The sequence below is a fragment of the Panthera pardus genome, unplaced genomic scaffold (genome assembly GCF_024362965.1).
Source record: "Panthera pardus isolate Hobbes unplaced genomic scaffold, ASM2436296v1 HiC_scaffold_3, whole genome shotgun sequence".
NCBI lineage: Eukaryota > Metazoa > Chordata > Mammalia > Carnivora > Felidae > Panthera > Panthera pardus.
This window is the reverse complement of record NW_026526876.1, coordinates 28147893-28172115: the sequence shown is the minus strand read 5'-3', so window position 1 is coordinate 28172115 and position 24223 is coordinate 28147893. Positions and strand designations below refer to the sequence as shown.

Genomic DNA, 24223 nt, shown 5'->3' with positions numbered 1-24223 from the left:
TACCACCCTTTCTAAAGGCAAAGTATTGAGAAAGAAGCAACTGAAGACTATAAAATAGGGCAGCTACTAGATGCTGCTGGGTGCTGTTGTGGGGTCCCAGGGGACTTGATTAAAGGTGGCTGAAAGATTGCAACTGATCTTGGCCTGTGTGTAATTTCTGTTTACTTCTTTCCAGGTCAGCCGACTCCTGATCTTGGGAGGTGCCAACATTAATTACCGGACAGAGGTTTTAAATAATGCTCCAATTCTGTGTGTGCAGTCTCATCTTGGTTACACAGAAATGGTGGCCCTGCTGTTGGAGTTTGGGGCCAACGTGGATGCGTCTTCGGAAAGCGGCCTGACTCCTCTGGGCTATGCCGCGGCAGCAGGCTACCTGAGCATCGTCGTGCTGCTGTGCAAGAAACGTGCCAAGGTAATGGCTGCCCCACTCTGCTCCTCTTCCTTTCCTCCCTTTTCCTCCCTCCCTGCTGTCGAGTCTTCCTTGTCTCCTGTGTTACCTCACGAGTCTAGGCAGAGCGGAGCAAATCACAGGGAGCCCGGTGTGTGTCCACTTGCCACTGCCCATTCCACACCTGGACACAGTTTTGAAACCCCTGGGAGGTACTTAAGAAACTGCGTTTATCAGCAGCCACAAAAAGTCCCCACCTAACTGCCAAGGAGTTTTCTACTGGGCACAGGGTGAGGAGGGAAGGAGAAGTGCAGGAGCAAAGACCCTGCGCTGGGAGGGCCTAACTGAACTGTGCCCACAGACTCTGAGCCTTTCATATGTAGAGAAGGAAAACTAGCCACGGAGGTGAGAACAGGGGCCAGACTCCCTGACCCTAGCCTTGAGGACCAGCGCCTTAGTGGTATGGGGAGAACATGATTCAGATGCCCTCAGAAGTGTCTCTGCTGGTGTATTTTAATTCTCAGAAGACCTTTCTGAAAAAGTGTTTGCTTCGTGGTATTTCAAGAGCTGCTGATAAAAAAAAAAAAGAAAGAAAGAAAACTCTTTCAAAATTTTGGTGAAAAGAAAAATGCTGGTCTCAAAAATGTCGGCCTCTAAGGAAAATTGTAGCCTTGTGGCATTTTGTTTGTCTTGAAAACAAACTGACGATTTTAGTGGTTTTGCGGTGAAATATAAGTAATATGTATGACCTCATTCTGAGGTGTCCAGTGTTCTTACCAGGGAGGAAGGGGGGGACTCCTGAGACTTTCGGGAACTGGGACTCGAGACTCTCAGTTAAATCCCAGAGCCTTAGATGTTTACTGTGACACAGACCTATAATGTCCACCTATAATCCTGCTCATTTGAATGAACATCTCTAAAAACAGAACAACTGGACCTTGTTACTACTGCTGCAAACTCATATTCTGATCTCAGTTGGATCTTCCCTACGGCCCAGTTCTCATTCTAAGCCCTCTCTCGTTTTCCCCAGAGCAGATACGGAAATCATTTGCATTCTTCCCAAGATCCTGCCCAACCTCTCCTGCCCTCCTACATTACCGAGATTGAGTTCATCTCAATGTGCCTTCATCTCAAGACTATTAATCCTTACCTACGCTCGCTTCACCGCTGCCTCAAAGGAGGAAGTGCTTCCCTTCCTTTCCAGAGCACTTGGCTCCACCTGTGTTTTCTATCGCTGTGTTGCTCTTCTCTCACATTTCGTTTCATTCTCTTTCCGAATTCTCAACAAACCTATGAATGTGTCCTGTAACCCAGACGGCAACTTCCCACCCTCCTGCTGACTGGAAGCACCACTCCATCTCTTCCCTTCCACACCCACCAATCCTGTCCTATGAGCCGTCTCTACCTGCTTCCTCACTGCCCCTTCACCACTTGTAGTCTGGCCTCCATGAAAGAAAGAGGAGTTAAGTCACTAAAATAAAAAACTTTGGGATCAAACGTCACATGGTCAAAGCCTACATTTACACTTACTTTCCGTGAGCACTTGGATGAGTCATTTAACCTCTGTCTCACTATATGCATCCATCAAAAGGATTAATAGGGTCACCGTGAGAATTAGAAGTGATAAAGCCTTTTTAAAAAGAGAGAAAGTCTCTTTTCATCTCTTTCAGGGCCTAATAAAAAATATTCCTTAAAAAAAAATGGCGGAGGAGATGCCTGGCTTGTTCTATCAGTGGAGCATGTGACTCTTGGTTTTGGGGTCGTGAGTTTGAACCCCATGTTGAGTGTAGAGATTACTTAAAAATAAAATCTTTAAAAACCAACCAACGAACAAAACACCTAACCTCTTGACATTCAACCGAAGCTACTCTCAAAAGTTAACAACTGCCAATCACCAAGTAAAGTAACTTTTCTCATTCCTCACCCCTTTAAACCTCTCCATAGTGTTGGCAATATTGACACATTTCCCAGAATTTGTAGCACAGGCCTGGTTCCCTTCCTGCCTGTCTGGTTGCTCTTCTCTCTTCCTTCTCCTAATGACACTGTTCACGGAGATTCTCTCCTTTGGTCTTCTCCACCCTCAAACTCTCTCCCATGGCATCAGCACCAAAATACTGAAGAATTTGTAGTTATTTGTAGAATATTATTATTTTTAGAATGTTCCTCATCTGTAGGTTGATCTTTTCTCAGCATTAGATGAGAGATCTTTAAAAAAAATTTTTTTTAACATTTAATCATTTTTGAGAGACAGAGACAGAGCATGAGTGGGGAAGGGGCAGAGAGAGGGAGACATAGAATCTGAAACAAGCTCCAGGCTCTGAGCTGTCAGCACAGAGCCCAACACAGGGCTCGAACTCACAAACTACGAGATCATGACCTGAGCTGAGGTCAGACACTCAACCGACTGAGCCACCCAAGCACCCCAATGAGAGATCTTTTAGATAGATCTTTCCTCATCGTCAGATCCCCTGTTCCAGGGATGCTAACCTCTCTCCCTTGGGCAGGACTGTGCCTTCCAGATTTCTCAGTTCTGAAGCCACTGTGTTTCCCTTTGTAATTAAGAAGTATCTTTTAGGGATATGCTTTGAGACTAGGCAGACAGCTTGTTTCTTATGCTTTTGCTCACTGATTTTAGGGTCCCACCTGTCAGAGATTCTTGCTGCAATAATGATTGCTATGGTGTTTTTGCCTAATGGCGAGTTTCTGTTTCCCTCATTCCTTCAACATTTATTAATTAGAATTTTAATGTAAAGAAGAGTTGTCCCTTCTCCCCCGTGTATGTATTGGATTATTTATTTATAGCACTATGGGTTCCTTTATTTATGTTATGTTATGACCTATGTAACCCATTACCATTATTATTTATTTTCTTTCTCAAATTGCCCAAGATTTGGCCTTTGGGACCTCCCTCAAGTTGGTTCCTGTATCCTTTCAACTTCCACTAAATTATTTTATGAGTGTTTCTGTGCTTTATGGCACCACAAGATGTTCCATACTCATTGTTTACTAGTAATGCCCCAGCCCAGGAATTAATCATTTCTCCAATGAGCCAAAACACGTTTTATTCATCCTCTTAGTTTTTGAAAATACAGTATGCGCATGAAAATTCTCAATGACTCTCCATTACCTACTGATTAAAATTCAGACAACTTAGCCTGGCATTCAGAAGTATCCGTACCCTGGTCCCAAAAGACCCTCTCAACTTTGTAGTTGAAACTTCCCCTTCATGTGCCTTACCTTACAACAACTAGAGTTAGTCATTAACTATCTCAGCCAGTTGAGATGGGCCTTTTCTTAGTCTGTTGGGGCTGCTATGACAAAATACCGTAGACTGAGTGGCTAATAGACAACATTTATTTCTCACAGTTCCGAAACTAAGTCTCAAGACCATGGTGCCAGCAGATCCGGCATCTGGTGAGAGCTTCCTGGTTTATAGACAGCACCTTCTCACTATGTCCTCCCATAGTGGAATAGGGAAAGCAAGCTCTCTGCGACCTTTCTATTAGGACACTGATCACTTCTCCATTTAATATCATTACACTGGGGGGCGAGAAATCCAACATACAATTCAAGAGGACAAAAACATTCAGACTATAGCACCTTTCCTTCAGAATCTGTTCCTGATTCTAGTTGGGAATTCTCTCCAGTTTTATTGCACTTTTACTTTCCATATGACATTTATTATTCCTTGTTGGATAGGCTTTTGTTTATATTGGTCGCACCTGCCCTACCTTGGTTGAAAGTCTTTGAGAACAGAATCTATATTTACTGTCTTACTCACCTTTTCATCCTGTGTGGTACTTTGCACATGGTAGGCATTCAATAAACATTTGTTGAATAGATTGCCGGGTGGAACTAAAACTGGGGAGAACCAGGTGGAGAACTTACGTTTCAGGTGCTCTAACTACCCCTGGAAGCCTGCCTGCCAGACGAGGCTACTCTTCTGTTGAAACTTGTAGCTACCTTATGGTAGACTGATCTTAACCAGGCTCTTCTTTCAACCTACACTTGTAACCACCACTGCAGCTAGCAAAGCTGCTATTGGAACATGGTCTAGCCTCAAGCTCCAAGTACCGCTAGCCATTTTGGCCAGATCCTTGAGATTCCGCCCTCCCGTTGGAAGGAAGAAGTGGCCTCCGCCAAAGCTTGGTGGTCAAAAGTATGATTCATGATATGAGGTATTTTGCTTCTTTGGAAGACCAAAAAATGTGAGCTTCAGAATGTTTTTCTTCCCTTTCATGATTTCAAAGACAGTTTTTTGTGCCAGCAGAACTACAGTCTTTCAAATCTTGGTCTGAAAAGAACTATTTGAGGACAAAGGAGAATGTATCTCAGGAAAACAAAGCTGGAGCTGGGAGTTTTGGTTGGGTTTTTGTTTGTTTGTTTGTTTGGTCCCTTTTTCTGTGAAAACAAAAGTCTGGCCTTATGAAAAGAAGTTCTCCCCTGAGGGATATATACCAGAGTTACAGCTCAGCAATGATCTAGCCTGAGTAGGCGAGAACTTTCTAGATTTTCTCTAGAGAATGGTTCAGGATATGGGAAGGGATGACTCTTGGTAGTGTAGTCGTGTGCAGTGGGCCAGTGTGACTGGATCAGAAGTGCGGCCACAAGTCTTTGTTCACACACATTTCTCTGTCCTTCCCCTCGAGGTGGATCATTTGGACAAGAATGGGCAGTGCGCTTTGGTCCATGCTGCACTCCGAGGTCATCTGGAGGTTGTCAAGTTTTTGATTCAGTGTGACTGGACGATGGCCGGCCAGCAGCAAGGAGTATTTAAGAAGAGCCACGCCATCCAGCAGGCCCTCATCGCTGCAGCCAGCATGGGCTACACCGAGGTAAGAAAACAGGTGATAAGGTTGAGGACTTGGGGGATTTTTTTCAAGCCGTGTATTGAAGGACTGAGGAAACAGGCTAAAAAGGGTTGCATTATTACAAAATTACCAGCCTAATTAGTATGAATTAGCTTTTTGGTCACTGCTTTGAGGAATAGGAAATTGAACTCCATGAAGCACTTGAATTCTCAAATACCAGCATATGTAGAATTATGAATATAGCACTTGAGAGTTGGAAAGTACTTTGGAAATCGGCTAGTCTAATTCCTCCCCATCTTGCCACTCTGATATAACAGACAGTGACACTGGGCTCCTCAGGATTATTTACTGACCTGCATTCACATGGGGAGGCGGTTTGGAAAGGGAAGAGCACAACATTTGAAATCTCAGAAGGACCAGGTTTGAGTCCCAGTTTGCTACTCATTCTCTCTGGACCTTGGGTAATTTACCTAATCTCTTAGAACTTTAGTTTCCTGTCAGGAAAATGGGTCTAATAAATACTTTTTTTACAAAGCTGGTACGAAAGGTGCTTTTGAAAACTGTTAAACACTGTACAAACTGTATTTTTGCTAATTTACTTATTACTGATAGTAATAATATAGTGGCAAATATATGCAATTGATACTTGCCAGAAAATGTTTAACATCTAGCTCCAAGATCCAAGAGGGTAGTGTAGTGGAGCAGAAGTGTGTGTGTGTGTGTGTGTGTGTGTGTGTGTGTGTGTGTGTGTGTGTGTATGTATGTACGTACATACTTAAAATTAGTGTAAATTTTACGGCTATGAAGAACACATAGCACACAGTCTACAAATAATGAAATATACAATAATTCTAATGAAATGCTCGATTTTTGTGAAATTCATATCTTAAGTCAACCTGTGGTTGCATCTCAGCAATCATTTACAAATGGAGCTACACTCCAATTTTCTCTTTTCCCAATTTTATTGTCATTAAATCTGATATGTGATCTATGTTAAACTACTACTTACCCTCATACCAATTATATTAATTAAACTGGAACCTCTTGGAGCTTTAGCAGTAAATCAACTCTTGATGTGAAATGTCTGCCAGTTTCCAAGGTGTAAATTCTCCCACCGCAGCTGATGTAGAGTGACCCATGTGACAGCCCTGAGCACAGGGTTGTGAAGAGATGCACAAAGACACAACACCACCACTGTGTGCTGTCTCCACCAGACAGACACGATCAGGAGTACAGACAATGCACAATGTAGTTAAATAATTAAGAAGTTATGAAATTTTGTATTTTTAACCTTTGTTTTTAATATAATGTAGTTGGTTGTTACCTAACTTTAAACAAACACCTTCGTTCAGCAACCGGCTTACAAAACTGGCAATGCAATGCTCGGCTGTCACGGGCCAGTAACTGTTGGCTCACGGGGCACGGGCTGCTGCAGTGACACAGCTACCCTGCCCACTGACCTGATGTGCCACCGAAGGGATATTAAGTAAAACTGGAATATTTAATATCAGTGGGTTTGTGAGCTCTCTCTACAGACAGATCCCTGGAAACAGCTGTCACTTTTGCTTTCATGTCAGTAGTCATTCTCCCTTTGCTGTCCCCACAGCTGTCTTGGTATTTCTGAGAGGAAAAAATCATCACTGCTGTACTCTGATGAAATACAGCCCTAGATCTTCTCCATATTTGCTTTCTGGTTTTTATTGATTGATTAGTATTTTCTCTTTACTTATTGGTATTTTTATTGAGAGAATGAGGGCTTGCTTCTTCAACTTAAATACGAGGAATAAAAAATGTTTTAAAAGCCACATGCTATGTAAATGAGTGGTGTTGAAGAGAAACATAGAAACCGTACCCGATAGGGGCACCTGGGTGGCTCAGTCAGTTGGGCATCTGACTTCGGCTCAGGTCATGATTCACAACTCATGAGTTCGAGCCCCACATTGGGCTCTGTGCTGACAACTCAGAGCATAGAGCCTGCTTTGGATTCTCTGTCTCTGTCTCTCTCTCTCTCTCTCTCTCTCTCTCTCTCTCTGTCCCTTTCCCTCTCATGCTCTGTCTGTCTCTCTCTCAAAAATAAATAAACATTAACAATTTTTTTTTGAAAAAAAAAACCGTACCCGATAAAACAGATGCTCATCATGGAAGCTTTGGGTTTCTTGGCTGGGATAGTCAGTTCTGATTTCTTTCGTGTGCAAGAGATCTTGTCACCCTTGGGTCATCCAGGTATCTTTCAAACCTCACAGGCTAGAGCTGGTAGCAGAGTTTCCCACCTGAAGTGTGAGCTGACACAACTTCTTGTTTCAGATTGTCTCCTACCTGCTTGATCTTCCAGAAAAAGATGAAGAAGAAGTAGAGCGAGCGCAGATCAACAGCTTTGACAGTCTCTGGGGAGAGACAGGTACTTCTCATGGACATTACTGTCTTTTCTCATAAATGTGTTGTATTTGTGTGGGGACACTCTGCATCTCACACCCTGATTTTTCTTCCGGTGTACCTTTGGTAGTCTCCATCTCGATGGCTTTTGTACTGGAGATTGATTCAGCCAAAGTGAAAAGTCAAGCAATGGCCTTCTTCCTCTTTCCCTTTGGATTCTCTATATCATTAGCACCGGAGTCTTCTTTCAACCAAAACTTTACCGTGTTCTTGTTGCCAAATATTTTTAAAAGACTAAAAATTTCCTTCCAGTGTGCCAAACCGGAGCAGAAAATAGTTGTGGCCTCTCTTTTATGTGATCCTTGCAGTAGTTACGTGTAAATGTTTCTCCCATCAAAATGGCTCCACCTGCAGTTGTAAACCGGGAGATTCAATTTGTATCCATACCTCCGGCTTAACCAAGTGTTATCAGGCGGAGTGGTATCTGACATGGTTACACTGCTACATTACAAGTACAGTTGCTCTCTGGATGCGAAATGAAGGGACCACCCTCTCAGGCACAGCCCATGGCAGTCCCTTCTGATCTGTAGCCAAGAGATTTCTATATTGCTTGGTACTTACCACATCAACAGAAGTTTCTTCTTTGTGGCCTTTGCAGGAAATGATTATTGTCTTTCCCCCAAGTCTAAACTGGAACATCTGGAGAAACATTAGTAACCTTTTATGTGTTTTTATGAGACCAGGGCAATGAAAGCTGTAGAGTCACCGCAGATACGTATCATATTTGCCAGAGGTAGACCAATATTGAGATGGCCAATTTAGGGGGAATATTTTATTAAACAAGAAGGGTATGTGTTTTGGTTAGAGTCAGAATGTTACTAAAAATAAAGAAGGCACTTGAATTCATTTAAAATTTACAATGAGCTATCTATCAAATTGTCTTATTTCCATTGATGGCAAAAATCATAGGTAGGTTTCATGGCTTCTTTAACATCATGTAGAATGGTCCAGAGCTCAGGAATTTGTTTCTCAAACAATCCCTCCCTCTGTAAGAGCCAAAGGGAACAGATGCCAGGCAGCTGCAGCTTAAGAGCCCGTGACAGATTAAAGGAAACTGTGCAGCTGGAAACAGCTGCTGTCTCCAGGACTCTCCCCTACGGGAAGCTAGAGGACAAACTGAGGAGAAGGAACTGACCAGGATGTCGGCAGTTCTGGAGTATGTATGTTGCAACAGAGCTGCAGAAGGGACGGACATGTTGGGACTTCCCGGTAGTTCGACCTTTCCCAGCACTGTGTTGCCAGGCCAGCCACGTGGAACCCCAGGGGAGGGCAAAAAAATAAATAAATAAATATGGCCTGATGGTGATAGGGGATAGGAATTGTAAGACTAGTAATCATAGTGATGAATATCAAGCATATTTTAGTGCTGTACTTGAAAGAATTTCTTAAAAATGTTCAAGAAGGGAGTGAACCAAGTGGAAGACTTATTTTTATTGATAGGAGTTTCTCATTAGACTAAAACTGTGTGGCCTCGGGTCTTTTTAAATATCTCATCATTTTAAGGTGTGCAACGAAGTCTGCTACATTAATTTATTTAAATATGGACCATATCTCAAGATGGTAAAAAAAAAAAAATCCAAGCTTCATGTCAATTTGCTTGTAATCAGAATTATGTTGTGTTTAACTTGATATTTATTGAGATAATTTAAGCATTATAAACATAAAATGCTTTTTAAATAGAGCTAGAATAACATGCATTTGTAATATAACTTATAGATCTATAAACAGTTATTTGGCTTCAGAAAATTTTCTAGGAAATTATGTTCGCACTATGTAAAAATGTCCCTACACCTTCACTACTAATATTGAAGAGACTACGAGTTGCTTTTCAGTCTATAGTGATGGATTTACTAAATATACGTACGTGTTCCTTTCTACCTTGTAGCACATAGTCATTTACAGTTTATAAAGACCCATCGAACTGTGATGTTTTATTTCTCCAATGGCAAAATCTTATATATGTCCCCTTTATATAGAGAATGAAGGTCTGTGACCTGCAGCCAGCTCGTTGGGTCTTGTACCTACATCCCTGGTCTGAACAACACAATTTTTACCTCAGGAAAATACAGTGGTTGTGATGTTCCCAACAGTCTGTATCATTTACTATATCAATTCTAAGGCACCGCTAACTGCAAGAAACTATATAGCCATTATTTTTTGTGCTACTACAAAGAAAGAAACCCTCAGCCTATCAAATGCCACCATTCTTTATTATCACATCACTTGCTTGCAATTTTAGAGTTGTTAAAACATGAAGGGAAAAAAAGTGCATCTTAGAATCAGTGAAGTTTATCTTGGCATATAGTGAAATATTAACTGAGATATAATTTTTATATAGTGGGTTTTCTAAAAGCAGGTCAATAGAATATCCTAGTTGTCTTTGTCCTCCTTTTGCAGCCTCTTTATCCTTCCAAATAGTATCTGCCTACATCCACCCTTCACCATCTGGCTGGTCTCCTCCCATCCCACAGGGTTTCCATAGACTTCTTATGGAACAGTACAGAAGAAAAGCAGTTAAGGTGACAATATTGTTCACCACTCCCTCTTCTCCCTTGTCTTACGAGCATAGACCAAGACCAGCATTAAAAGCTTCTAGCAACTCTGGAGGGCCTGAACCATCCTATGACCCAAAAGAAGGAAGGGTTCACAAAATAAACAAGATGCCCATAACTCATGCCCTTATCATCCTCGCCTGCCTTACTGCAACTGCCTCCTAGCTGATCTTGTCACCCTTTCCTGATTCATCTCCCTTGTGACTTCAGCCAAAGTGATCTTTGTGGGCCACACTCTGTTTATGTCACTTTCTTGCTTACCACCCTTTACTGACCACCTGAACCATTAATGAAGTGATTTAGCATAGCTTAAGAAGACCAGTCATGATCTCTAGCCTCATCTATTGCCTGGCTTCTCTAGTAACTCCAGTAACAATAAACATGTTGTTTCCCACATCAGTGCGAACTTCCTATGTGCTCTCCCTGTGCCTAGCATGCCTCGCCTTGTCTTTGCATGCCTGTAAGTCTTCTATTTCTCTTTCAGCATTTAGCTCAGATTAACATCTCTTCCTAAAGATCACAGACACTTCTTTCTCTGCGTTACCTCCAAAAACATATACACTGGATAGTAGTGTATTTTTTATTTGTCTGTTATCCTTACTCAACCTTGAGTTCCTTGAGAGCAGAGACAGTCAGTGTCTGACAAATAGCTCAATAAATGTTTAATTAATGTTGTTTTGGATACCAGTGATCAGTTTATGTCTCCCCAACCACCTCCCTCTCATTGGCCGTGCACGACCCGTCTGTGTTATGTTCTTTCATGGTTGAAAATAGATAAACAGAAGAGCCATTTGCTTTGCTGCATTCTGCTTAGTGTCACCATCCCATCCAAGGAGACTTTGGCTATTTTCCCAACTCTGAGTTGCATCCTGTCTGCCTCGTTAGACTCCTTAAATGTTTCACTTTGAAAAAAAGACCATTTATGTCAGATAATCTCATCAGATGCTGACAGGCTACGGAACAAATTCTGTTACTGGTCTTTTAGGAGGAGATTTGGCTCCAAACTGCTGTTTGCTCTAAGAATCAGTTTGTTGTTTTATAGAACTGGCTTTACCTTAATCTTCTTTCTTTCAAAAAGTTTTAACAGTTTCTGATAAGACTTCTATAAAATCCAGCCAGAGCAGTTTTTTGCTCTTGGATTTTGAAAAATACAGATCCCATTTTTACATAGTTGTGTTGTTCTGAGATGAAATTGGCCAGCTGTGTTAATGGCCATGTCCAGCTATCAGCTGGAGATTCCTGCCAAATTACATCATAACCTAAGCAACAGAGATGATACAACAAAGAAAAAAGCCAAATGGAACATTCCTTCTCATATAAATGTGTTATCCAGTGAGTTGAAATGGGCCAGCCAGAGCAGTCTAACTCCAGGTTAGAGTGAACAATATAAATTTTAGCTTTCAAGATGGGCACTGGTTGTACGTTCTCAACAGTGTTCTATAAACTGGCATCATGGGTGAAAGGCTTGATTCTGAAATACCGTCTATATTTTCTCCAGCAGGCTATAAATTCTTCCGTGAAAAAGAGTGTATTTACCCTCCCCCACCATACCCAGAGAATTAAAAGGGAGGTTTGCTGCAGCCCTATCACCTCATAGCTACTTTAGATGGAATCAGAAAGTAAGAGTTAGAAAATTTCCCAATCATTTATTTTATGTACCAACAAGGTGATTCTTAAGATTCCTAACAAGTGTCTACCCCAGTCAAGTTCTTTTTTTTCCAGTTTTATGGAGATATAATTTTCACATAACATGTGTAAACTTAAAGGTGTACAACATGATTTCCAGTCAAGTTCTTAAGCCACTCTTATTTTCTCACCCAAGAATTCCAGTGTTGTTATTCTTGTTGTTTTTCCTGAACTGTTAGATATATGAACTTGGCAAAGAGGGAAGATCACCTTGATGTAAGGAACAAGAGACAAAACTTCAAGTAAATAATCATACCCACTGATACCTATATTCACTCATTCAGGGCTTGGAAATGACCCTCATCTCAGATAAGCCACTACCCTCCTGTGAGGAATAGGACAGAAATGACAGTGTTAGCAGTTCAAAAATAAAACTGAAAATACACATAAGACAAGGCATAGATACATCTAGTTTGAGTGAATACATCTTCTAAAACTGTCACATTTTTCTTCATAAGCCCTTCTTATCCTTGAGGGAAGAAAAGATCACTTGAAGTTTATCTTAGTGGAAACTACAGGTAGTTAGTTTGGCTTTGCATATGAGTTAACTGTGGATGAATTTGACCAAGCCCAAAGGCAAAAATGCCACAGATTGCCTTCAATGAAAAAAATTTCAAGTGACCATTTGATTTGAATTTCTGTTGCTTCCCTGATTAGATACCAACATTTGCACACTGAAATATTATCTGCACTTACCAAATATTGTCTCTTTCTGATTTGTCTTTGGAGTAGGTAGCCATAATAAAGGAAAGACTTGCTGATCACCACATCAGTTTTCCAAGTCAATTTGGGAAAATTGACTCTATCCGCATTCTTTTTAAAACACTGAACCTATGCATTTGAGACCCCATGGTCAAATGAAAAATTTATATTTGTTCAAGTATGGATTTAATAGGGCACCTGGGTGGCTCAGTCGGTTGAATGTCCGACTTTGACTCAGGTCATGATCTTGCAGTTCACAAGTTTGAGCCCCATATCAGGCTCTGCTGTCAGTGCACAGCCCTCTTTGGATCCTCTGTCCCCTTCTCTCTGTCTTGTGCTCTCTCTCTTTCTCAAAAAAATAAACGTTAAAAAAATATATATTAAAAAAATTATGGACTTAGTAGAAAGTATATCTCCAAATCCTTCTTGCAACTATTGAAACCGTACTCAAAGAATGAAATCGGCACCCATGGACTCCCCCCTACTCTATCAAAGATCATGAACGATGGACAGCAGCCCAGAAAGAAGAATGTTAAGTTTCTTTCTGTGTCCCTTATAGTTGCTGTAGCTATTTTTTTCTAATCTGTGATTCCATTATTTTGTATTCAGAAGAACCTTTGTTATACCTCTTCTCTCATCTTTAAGACTATTACCTTGAACAGTTCTGACCCTCATATGAAAATAGTTGCAAATGTACTAGAAACTTCTGTCTCAGCTAATGAAGAAAAAAAAATGAAAACTGGCCCAAGCCCCTGTGACCTGCAGATCCTGACTTTAGTTCTTTAGGTTTAAGGGTCCAGGAGTAGAGGTTGGCCAGAAGTGGTTCCTGACTAATTCTAAAATAGACCTTACTCTGCAAAGGCCCTTCTGTCTGCATCCCACCCAGGCATAGATAGACCCGTGAAAGGTTTGTAGTGAAGAGGTACCAAAAAAGAGGGAGGTCGAAAGCAAGGATGACAGGCTAGGTAGGAAAAATGAAACCAAGTAAGTTTAATCCTAAGTTTATTATTACAGTTGTCTCCATATATTGTGAGCCCATTTAAATGTGATTTTATTGATGATTTTTCTTTAAGAGTTTCTTTCGTGGAAGGGTGCCTGGGTGGCTCAGTTGGTTAAGCATCCAACTTTGGCTCAGGACATGATTTTAGGGTTCCTGGGTTTGAGCCCCACGTTGGGCTCTGTGCTGACAGCTCAGAGCCTGGAGCCTGCTTCGGATTCTGTGTCTCCTTCTTTCTCTGCCCTTTCCCCACTTGTACTCTGTCTCTCTCTGTCTCTCAAAAACAAATAAATGTTAAAAATTTTTCCTTCATGGTAAAAGTGGCTAATATCATTATTCTTGGAGGTAAAGTAGCAGTTACATTAATCAAACACAGATGTACTTCTGTGCTTAACATAGACGGCTAGAGAGGACAAGCCCCACCTGTTCTCAGTCTGTGTTCTCTGCCCTTAGCACTGACAGCTGCAGCTGGAAGGGGCAAACTGGAGGTATGTCGTCTGCTCTTGGAACAGGGGGCAGCAGTGGCCCAGCCAAACCGCCGAGGGGCAGTGCCCCTATTCAGCACTGTCCGCCAGGGCCATTGGCAGGTAAGCAGGGCAGCTACTTCCAATCCCTCACATAGGGGTGAGTTCTAGACAGGGCCCTCTGAGGCCGAGAGCAAAAAAATCACAAAGTTTGGGTTACTCAGCCATCATCAGGTTTGACGACTTGGGCCTTTGTTATTAATATTCTGGTTAACTGAGAATATGTCAGAAAGTTAACATTCAGAATCATCATCATTTAAAAAAAAATCATCAAAAAAATTTTAAGAAAGCGGGGGACACCTAGGTGGCTCAATCAGTTAAGCATCCAACTTCGGCTCATGATTTCACAGTTGGTGGGTTTGAGCCCCGCATCAGGCGCTATGCTGACAGCTCAGATCCTGGAGCCTGCTTCCAGTTCTGTGTCTCTCAATCTCTCTGCCCCTTCCCTGCTTGTGCTTTCTTTCTCTCAAAAATAAATAAATGTTTAAAAAATTTTTTTTAAACATCATGATCTATATTGTATAGAAGGACTAGCTACTTTTGGCCTGGTCATGGAGTGACTCCTTCTCATACCTCACAGTATCCACAGGTTCTCTGGAAGGTTTATACCCCAACAGACCCCTGCTAGCTTGCTTGCAGGTATCTCAGGCTTGCCAAAAGAAAATGTGGTGTATGTAAGTTCTAGCTATGCAGTCTTTCCAGATGTTTGAATTCCAGATAAATGCTAATTTATACACTTAGGATGGAAAAGAAAGCATATTGGTATTAATCTTTGGAAGTATTTGTGTAGAAAAAAAGGCTCTAGAAGCCAAACAGTATTAAAGAGTTATCAAGAACACTTTATTATATTCCCTTCAGTCGTAAGTATTCACCACAGGTAGGCTTACAACCCCTACAGATCAATAAAAGGGCACTGGCATAAGTAGTGACTTATGTTGGAGCTCCCATTATGAGATCATCTTTGTCTACGTGTTGGCCTTTTTTATCTTAAATTCTCTTTTACTCAGGGGCTGAGTCAGAAATACACAGTTGGATTTTCATGTGGCTATCCTTTAAAGAGTCAGACATCAAATCACGTGGTACTAGCACTGTGCAGACACTAGAGGGAGTTCTTGCAGCAGAAAGTTACATGCAGAGGTGACTCACCTGTACAGCAGGACAAGATTCCACAGTGTAGGCAACAACATGCATGTGTCTGCCCAGCAGCTCTTCCTGGATAATTTGTCCCTGTTTCTCTGCATTTGCAGATTGTTGATCTTTTACTCACCCATGGCGCTGATGTCAACATGGCAGACAAGCAGGGTCGTACCCCGCTGATGATGGCTGCCTCTGAAGGCCATCTAGGAACTGTGGACTTTCTACTTGCACAAGGTCAGTCCTGGGATCCCAGAGCTGGGGATGGTCAGTGCCTATAGCAACCCAAGGAATTCATGATTTCCAGTGATGGAGTCTAAGAGATGTTAAGAATAGATACTATTCATCTAGTTGGTTAAAATATGAAGGTCTGTCTCCTCTCCTCTTGGATACAGTCGGACCCTTTCACTCTGATAGTCTTTGTTTCTTTATGGCTTGAGGGATTTTTGGTATTCTAATCAAACTAACATATTCTAAGTTCTTTAACTCAAATCTGTAATCTTCAAACTTTGATTTTTTTAATATACACTCAGCAGATGTTCATCTTCCAAAGACTGCAGTTTTTCTTTATCAGTTATCTTGTAGGCCTGCACAACTAATACTTTTCTTGTATCCAGAGGAGGCAGACAGAGATTAAGACGGTTGCTGACAGTGGGACCCTATATGAGAAATCAGGATATTATTATTTTCCTGTTGTAATAAACTCCTTTGACATTAACCAACATTCATATACTCCTGGTGAATGGGAAATAATAAAGCAGATTGTAGTCACACCACCTTCAAAAGCGTTTCAGGCTCCTTTTGATTGCTCTGACCTCAATCACCTGTACAAAACAGAGGTGCGTGATGGTGGACTTCTATCGTGGGAAAGTCGCACGTGACTCTACAGTACCATCTAGTGGAGTTTGAGCATTCACATGAAGCAGAAGGTAGTCGACTGTGAGGAGCCTAATGATTCCATTCCAGATAGCCTTCCCTCTAAGCAAACTGGACCTAAACATCGATAATTACATCTGTGGGCATGCACACTTCAGGGAAACCAGCCCCCTGAAGAATCACACCCAGGCCAGCACAACAGCAGGTAGTTGAGTTAGGAAGAAAACAAGGTTTCTTCTAAGATTTCAAACTAAAACTCAGCCAAAGATTTATTGGGTCTTTAGCTATATCCTCCAAAGATTTGTTTGTTTCCACAGCCTCAGACTCATAACACTGGGTCTGAACCAGAGAACTGCTCTTCCAGTGTACAAAGTGGTTCTTGCTTCCCCAATACAAGCCAACAAACAAGTCTGGTTTCATGATATCTATCCTCACTTCTGGCAAGAAGGGGTTGGGGGAGAAAAAGGGGCGTACCTAGATTCTCAGGATAAGATGTGGCATGAGTAAATGTCCCAGAACAACCCAAGTCTGCTGGAAAAGGCAGGACCTCTTCAGCCACTGATAACCTTCAGATCACTGCACAGTGTCTGTCACATGCCAATAGAAGCTTATCAGACACAGATTCCAGAGATTTGTTCTCCCTTACCATTGCAGACATGCTGGTCTTTGTACTACTGACCTTCCTCAACTTATGATGGGGTTACGTCCTGATAAACTCAAGTTTAAAATATCTTGTTGAAAATATCTTAAGTCCAGCATGCATTTAATACATCTAACCTACAGAACATAATAGCATAGCATTGCCAACCTAAAACGTGTTCAGAACACTTATATCAGCCTTCAGTTGAGCAAAATCATCTAACACAAAGCCTACTGTATAATAGAGTTGAATATCTTGTATAGCTTATTGAATACTGTACTGAATGTGAAAAACAATGGCTGTGTGGGCCCAGAATGGTTAGAAGTGTATCCGCCGTTAACCCTCATGCTAGTGCAGCTGCCGGCGAGCCGCGGCTCACGGATATTAGCCAGCATCACAAGAGAGCACCGTCCCCACACGTCACTAGCCTGAGAAAAGGTCCAAATTCAAAATTCGCAGGATGGTTTCTACTAAATGCGAATCACTTTCACACCATCGTAAAGTTGAAAAATTGTAAGTCAAACCATCATAAGTCAGGGATCCACAGTATTTCATTTTTTCACACTTAATTCAGAGACTTCCACTAAAGCAACAAACCCTACAAACAGGTATGTAGCCCACATTATTCGCAGAACACTATTCTAGTGATATGCCAGTGAGTGATTTTCTTTTAACTAACACACTATAAGTCTGTGCCCTCTAAGAGTCTGTAATCTGGGAAGGAAGGAATGGAACAAAAATACCTGAAAAGCCAAGAATCCTAAGAGCTCTCATAAAGGTATTTCAGTTAGGAAAGGGCAGACCTTGAAAGGTGACTAGGAAAAATGTTTTGTTTTAGGGAGGGGATCGTAAATGAAAAGTTAGGGAGGAGAACCAACACACAACAGGTTTAAAGAAATATGCGAGTTGTCCAGTGAACTCATGACGGCTCTTGGGAAGTAAAATTGGAAACGTATGTGGAAAGAAACTGAAAAGGAACAGATTAAAAGAGGTTTTGGCTTAATTCTGAAGGCAATGGGGAGCCTTTCAAGGTTTTTTAAAAGAGAATTGATGCCAGAGTTGTGCTTTAAAAAAAATCACTCTGGAAGTAGTGTGAATAGTAGATTTGATGGAGAAATTAGAGTGGACCAGGGGATCAATTAGGAAGCATTGTAATAGAATAGATGAGAAGTAATGAGGCGCTAATCCAGGTGCAGTAGCTGTTAGAATAGAACAGAAAGGCCAAGTGCAAAAAATGATTTGGGATATAAAGAGCAATTACATGTAGGAAGGGTAGTTGAGTTGAAGCTAACTCCAGAATGTTAAAATGGATGTTTGGAAGAGGTGTAATTCCATTAACTGCAAACGAAAGAAAAGAGAGAAGAGGAAGATTACATACTGAATTTTGGATGTAAATTGAATATACGGGTTTATTTCATGTGTATCTCCAATTAATTTCTTAAATTCCAGCTTTCCTCTTCTATGGAAGGTCAGCTTATCTGTAACATACATCTAGAACGTTCTTATCCTGCTTCTTCCACCAATGGAGGCTCTGTCCAGGGAATTTATAGATGTTGCATCTGAGAAAACTCCTTAGGTTCTGTCCCACATTCAAATCCATTCTGTGTTAGAGTCAGTGTTTTAATTGCAATATATGACAAGATAACCCTATACATAAATGGCTGTCATAAGGGCTAGAGGTATGGTACCTTCTAGCCCTTCATCCTGCTGTGGAAAGCCACAGAGTCTGGTTGCCTGACCTCTAGGGATACAAAGGTGATAGGGCGGGTAACTGCCAAGTAGACCCTGAGCCCAGCTGTGGCACATCTCACATCTGAATCCTGTCCAGCTGAGGAGGCAGCCTGGAAAGTATTCTGTATGCAGTAAGCTGATCCTAATTTAGTTAGTATAACATGGCAACTGTGTGAAAAGAATTGTCTTAGGTACTCTTCACAACTAGCCAGGAAATGACAGGCTCTTTGCCATCCAAGAGCTTACAGTCTAGTCTAAGAATCAAATGTATATTGAATTTTAGACTAATTACAAAACAGTGTATCAAGTGTGCTTGATCCTTAGAGATGAAAATACAAATGTTGAAGAGAAACAGATGTAGAATACCAAAGAGGCTAAGAGAGTGGGGATGGGATCACTGAAGGCTGACAAGTTTAATTAAACTCTGAATTTCCTTGTGGCCTGGGCTCAGGCTCTTCCCGTGAGTTCATTTCCCCCACATTCTAGGGAGGGAGAAAGTGGCCTGGTACTATCACCAATAATAAACATGTACTGAGCTCCTCCTGTTTTACAAGATCCTCTCTAGGAGTTTATACTACTACAAATGGAAGACTTTTGCTGAGTTCTGAAAACATTCATCGAGAATTTATTACATGCAAGTAGGATACGTAAAAAAAGATTAATAACGGAATAAGGTGACATATGCAGATTCAAGATGAGGTAACAGTGATCAGAAGCTTCCTGGAAATAGGGGGATTTTGAAATGGTTGCTAGAGAATGGGTAGAAGTGAGGCAGGTCATGGGGAAGGAAAAGATTCCCCATGAGAAAGCAAACATGACCAAAAGTGAGGATACAGAATATTGTGGGAGAGTCTAGAGGCAGTGAGCACATCCATTCGGCCCAAGTAGAGGATTTTCCCAGTGGTGTAATGTAATGAAACTTAAGCATAGAGAGGAAGTTTGGGGGTAGATTGTGGAGGACCTGGAATACCCAGTAAAAACGACTGGGCTCTCTTCTACTGAAAGCTTGTAGGATCATTTTTTTTTAACAGTTTTATTGAAAGACCACTCACATACCAGAAACAAAGCTGTGCGTTGGCAGAGCTTACACCTTAAGTACCAGCTTTCCCTCCTGCTCTGAATTTTCATGTTTTTCGGGTTTCCTCAGGCTTGTGTTAATACTTACTCTTGTAGGTGCCTCCATTGCTCTCATGGACAAAGAAGGGCTGACAGCCCTCAGCTGGGCTTGTTTGAAGGGTCATCTCTCAGTAGTACGTTCTCTGGTGGATAATGGAGCCGCTACGGACCATGCTGACAAGAATGGCCGCACCCCATTGGATCTGGCAGCTTTCTATGGTGATGCCGAGGTGGTGAGTGCCTTTAAACAAGCCTCTGGGTCATAGGGATCTTAGGGAAGGTTCTCCGTCCATAATGTTATCTAGGGTTAAGGGTAGAATAACATGTAGATGATTCCTGATAGAAGGTTCTCAAATCCCTACTTGCTAGAGGACAGGAATATTCAAAACACCACTAAAGACGAAGAATACAGGAATGGCCTGTAAATACCATGGTCCCAGCCTGGTTTAGACCTGTGATTAAATAAAGTCCAGGCAGCAGCCAGACTCAGTGGAGCAGCGCTGAGCCCTTGCACTTGTGTTAACTGTTCTCCTTGATCCATGTCCTAGGTCCAGTTCCTGGTGGATCACGGGGCCATGATCGAGCATGTTGACTATAGCGGAATGCGCCCTTTGGATAGGGCTGTGGGGTGCCGGAACACTTCTGTTGTTGTCACTCTTCTGAAGAAAGGAGCCAAGATAGGTAGGAGAAAGGAATAAGGTGCTGACCATCTGTGCCCAGGGGCCAGACTGGTCCAGTGGTCTGGCCGCCCTGGGTGTTTGGTGTGAGTGTGTGTAGTTTCCCCTCTGCCCTGGCCCAGTTATTGTCCAAGTGAACAGAAAGGCTCTTGGCCCAGAGCAAGCACCATCTGAGCCATGGTCTACACTACTCTGTGTCCAGAATCACATGGTTATCTGCCATGCCCCACGTAGCCTTGACCGGGAGGCTACTCTAAGCACATCTTGGTGCTAATGCCTCTGTGCCAGCCCCGCCCTGTGAGCATCCTCGATCCCTGCGCTGCCCTGAGCCTCTGCTTTCCCTTGCTCTGTATGTGCTTCCGACTCTGCAGTCCCTGCTGCTGCTGTCCCACCTGCTCCCCCATCCCACAGACCTGTAGGCAAGGGTTGGCTGATATGCTGGCTTTTTTGCTGCCTGCCTCTCACTGCTGCTTTTTCCTTCTTTTTTTTTTTTTTTTTTTTCACCTTCATCCATTTTTTTTTCCTCTCCTACAACTTTTTGTTTTCTCCTTTCTTTGAAGGTTGTCAGACGTTACCGAGTCGCCCACGAGGTATATTTCACCGCTGTCAGCATCAGGCGTGGTCTGATGGCTTGGTCAGCTTTGCCTTCTCCTCTTTGATTTAGCCTGCATGAGTTCCCTACACCTCTAATCTTTTAATTTACTTCACCTTAAAAGAAGATTTTTTTTAATGACTGTTGTAGAGAATAACTTGAACTTTTGATAACTAACCCTGAAAAGCTTAGTTGGTAAATAATTCAGGTGTCTATAAACTAATCAATTTAACCTCTTCTTTCTCTTTGTGGGTAAAGTCGTCCTCAATAATGTTGGCTTGTTTCACATCTTTTGACATTCAAATTGTACTCCTGCTTCAGAGTAAATCCCAGGGAGGCCTATTTGATACTTACAAATTAAGGGAGCCTTTAGAATCTTTAATGGTTCCCCTTCTGCAAAGTACAGATTTTTAAATTAAGAGACTAAACAGCTAGGGATTTGGAGTCCCAGGTTCTAAAATAAATTGCCCTTTTTGGATTTTTTAAATCTTGTGGTGACATTTAATGCAAACTCTTTCTCCCGATTACCTTATTTAAAATAACTCCAGACTTAGCCATGGCCTGCCCAAATACAACACACAGGCTTTGCTGCCCTCCTGTGGTGCAGGCTCAGACAGTTCAGATATTCTTATTTTAAGGTGAATACAAATCCAACGCAGCTTCTTGGCAGTGGGAGTCCCTAAGATACTCCCAGGTCTGAAAGATGAGGAAATTGTTGTGGAGCAAGTTGTTCTCTCAGCAGAAATTCCCCCAGGATGTTTTTTTCACCTAGCTTCCTACCACCCTTACATTGTCTGAGTTTTTTACCCATCATGCATCCTGTACACTACAGGTCCAGCCACATGGGCGATGGCCACCTCCAAACCAGACATCATGATCATCCTGTTGAGCAAGCTGATGGAAGAGGGGGACATGTTTTATAAGGTGAGAGGAGGAAGGAACAAAGTTTCCTCAAAGCAGCCACTGACTGTTTTCTATATGTAGAATCTACTAAAGTCTTGACACTCTCATCCTTGTCTCTAGAGGCAGAGGGAGAATGCCATACCTCAGTGATGGGCTCATAAGTTGAGGATCCTGAGTTTTAAATTTCCCAACAAGAGAGCAAAAGTAGCCTACATAAGCCTGCAGCTGATCAATTTAAACACCAAATTTTACCTAGTTACTAATAGGCAGTTACATAGATTCTGCATGGAATCTGCTGGAAACTCATGGGACAAGTCAAATTATGTAGTACAGATACATAGTACTGTGTCAGGGGCTGCCTGGCTGGCTCAGTCAGAAGAGCACATGACTCTTTATCTCGGGATTGTTAAGTTTGAGCCCCACGCTGTGGGTAGAGATTACTCAAGTATATAAAACTTAAGAAAAAAAAAATTACGTGTCATAGTTCTCTGGTTATGTTAAGATTAGCGGCATCTTCTTCTAAAGGTAAATACAAATCCAACCTCACTGAGATATCCCTGGGCCCGAAGATGGGGAATGATTATGTAGCACATTATTTCCATGTCCCACCCATCCCTGTGTAAGAAGTGTACAGAGTTCCTGGGAGCAGGGTTGTATTTCCTGAGGACCCTTTGTGTGAAAGTCATGATAATCTAGGACTCTCAGGCTTCTATGAAACTTGAGTCCTGACCCAGCCAGGATTTCACGTGACTTCCAAGAAGGGTCTCATTACTCTAGGACTTTGGGATAGCACTGCTGTCAAGAATCTAAGCCCTGGTTAGAATATAATTTCTGATATTCTGAGACAAGGAGTCCTACCTCCTAATGAGGTTAGGCAAGCTACTGCTGTTCCCACCCAGAATTCTACCTTGGCCAACTCTAGATCTGTCCTTAATGAATGGTGCTGCAGAGAAAATCAAAAGGTCAGGATCCCTGGTGGAGTTGCAGCTGTACAGAAGGAATGGAGTAGATTAAGATCAGCTAAATGAATGGGAGATGTCTCGTGCATCATTCTGAGCTCAGCTGATAGATTTTCAGATACAAAATGTAAGAAAAGTTCAAGGCCCCTGTGACCAGATCCCTAGGCTGGGATTTACTTCATTGTGGAAAATCCCTCCTGCACAGATGGATCACACATTCTAAACTTCTCTTCTCTACTACCACCTTACCCCAAGCCTTTTTTAAAAACAGGGGAAAACTGACTGATACTGTTTATTCACTGAGATTAGGGAAGCAACAGCTAGACTGTTTTAGCTCCCACCTCCTTGTAAGGAAGAGAATGACCTCTCCTAGGGGACTGGCAAGGTGGGACATCAAACAGGAAAAGAACTTTCCAGGCAGGCCAAAAGTAAAGAAGTAGTAATAACTCTGGAGTGGTTGAGACTAGGAAATGATGTGTGTCCCAGGGAGATCAGGTCAAGAAAAAGCTCCTTTGAAATGAGCAAGGTCCGTCTCTTGGGAATCCAGTTGGGAAGCTGGAGGTTCCAGGTGTTGGTTCTCTGGCTTAGGTCTTGGGTATTCCCTTCAACCTTGCCCTTCCTGCCAGGCGAGTTTCCTGTTGAAAATACTGGGCCCTCTGCTCTCACCACCAGGGCCAGACCTACTCCCTAGGCTGGTGGTTGGGAGGGCTAGCTTAGTACTTGCTGCGGAGAGGAGGAAGGGAGTGGGGCCACACCTCCTCAGCTGCTCAGCAGACCAACTGTGTGTTTTGCCGTCTTGTACTCCCGTTAGAAAGGTAAAGTAAAGGAAGCTGCCCAGCGCTACCAGTACGCTCTGAAGAAATTCCCTAGAGAAGGGTTTGGTGAGGACTTGAAAACCTTCCGGGAACTAAAGGTGTCTCTCCTCCTCAACCTCTCTCGATGTCGCAGGAAAATGAACGTAAGTCCCTCTCCTCCCAGCTGCTTTCTACAGCCCTGGAAGTTGACAGCCCGTGTCACTCACTGGCTCTTACCAGGCCCCTGAAATCGTTCTCTGCCCCATTTGGAACTTGGTTGTCCTTCACAGAGCACTGACATTTGCAATTTGAAAGAAATCAAGTCTAAGTACAATCCGTATCTGAAACTATAAAAAAGTTAATGCTGTGGGCACTTCGGTAGCTTTATGAATTTTTAGTTCCCACTGAAAGTGATTGGAATACCATCATCATTACCTCCTACCCCCAAGTCAGTTTTCTGGTCTTTGGGAAAATGTGAGAGCAGTGGTCACTAGAATTCCAGCTGCAATTAGATATGAATTTTAGTCACACCCTTCCTTTCTCATAGACCCCTAGTCACTTAAGGCAGGGCTGGAAAGAAGGCTCAGGACCATGGACTTCAAGGTTTATTTCAAAGGCTAGTCTTGAACTTTTCCCTCCTCTCCTCATCTTTTTACTCCAGCATGCCATGTCCATTCTTGTCAAAGAGGGAATCTTAGAACTCTTCCT

The 24223-nt window shown here is 42.3% G+C and overlaps 1 protein-coding gene across 10 annotated transcripts in view; it reads left to right on the top strand.

Moving 5' to 3' along the window:
• Nucleotides 1-24223, top strand: part of TANC2 (tetratricopeptide repeat, ankyrin repeat and coiled-coil containing 2) — a 361571-nt gene that overhangs the window by 326121 nt on the left and 11227 nt on the right. For 8 of the 10 annotated variants that reach the window (XM_019466614.2, XM_019466612.2, XM_019466611.2 and 5 more), the window contains 10 exons: nt 176-412; nt 5038-5223; nt 7504-7597; nt 14023-14156; nt 15341-15464; nt 19648-19823; nt 20139-20271; nt 20828-20857; nt 21692-21783; nt 23533-23679. In XM_019466614.2, coding sequence (XP_019322159.1) covers nt 176-412; nt 5038-5223; nt 7504-7597; nt 14023-14156; nt 15341-15464; nt 19648-19823; nt 20139-20271; nt 20828-20857; nt 21692-21783; nt 23533-23679 — 1353 coding nt within the window. The remainder of the gene's footprint in view (nt 1-175; nt 413-5037; nt 5224-7503; nt 7598-14022; nt 14157-15340; nt 15465-19647; nt 19824-20138; nt 20272-20827; nt 20858-21691; nt 21784-23532; nt 23680-24223) is intronic. The other 2 variants (XM_019466615.2, XM_019466610.2) reach the window with 1 other exon arrangement.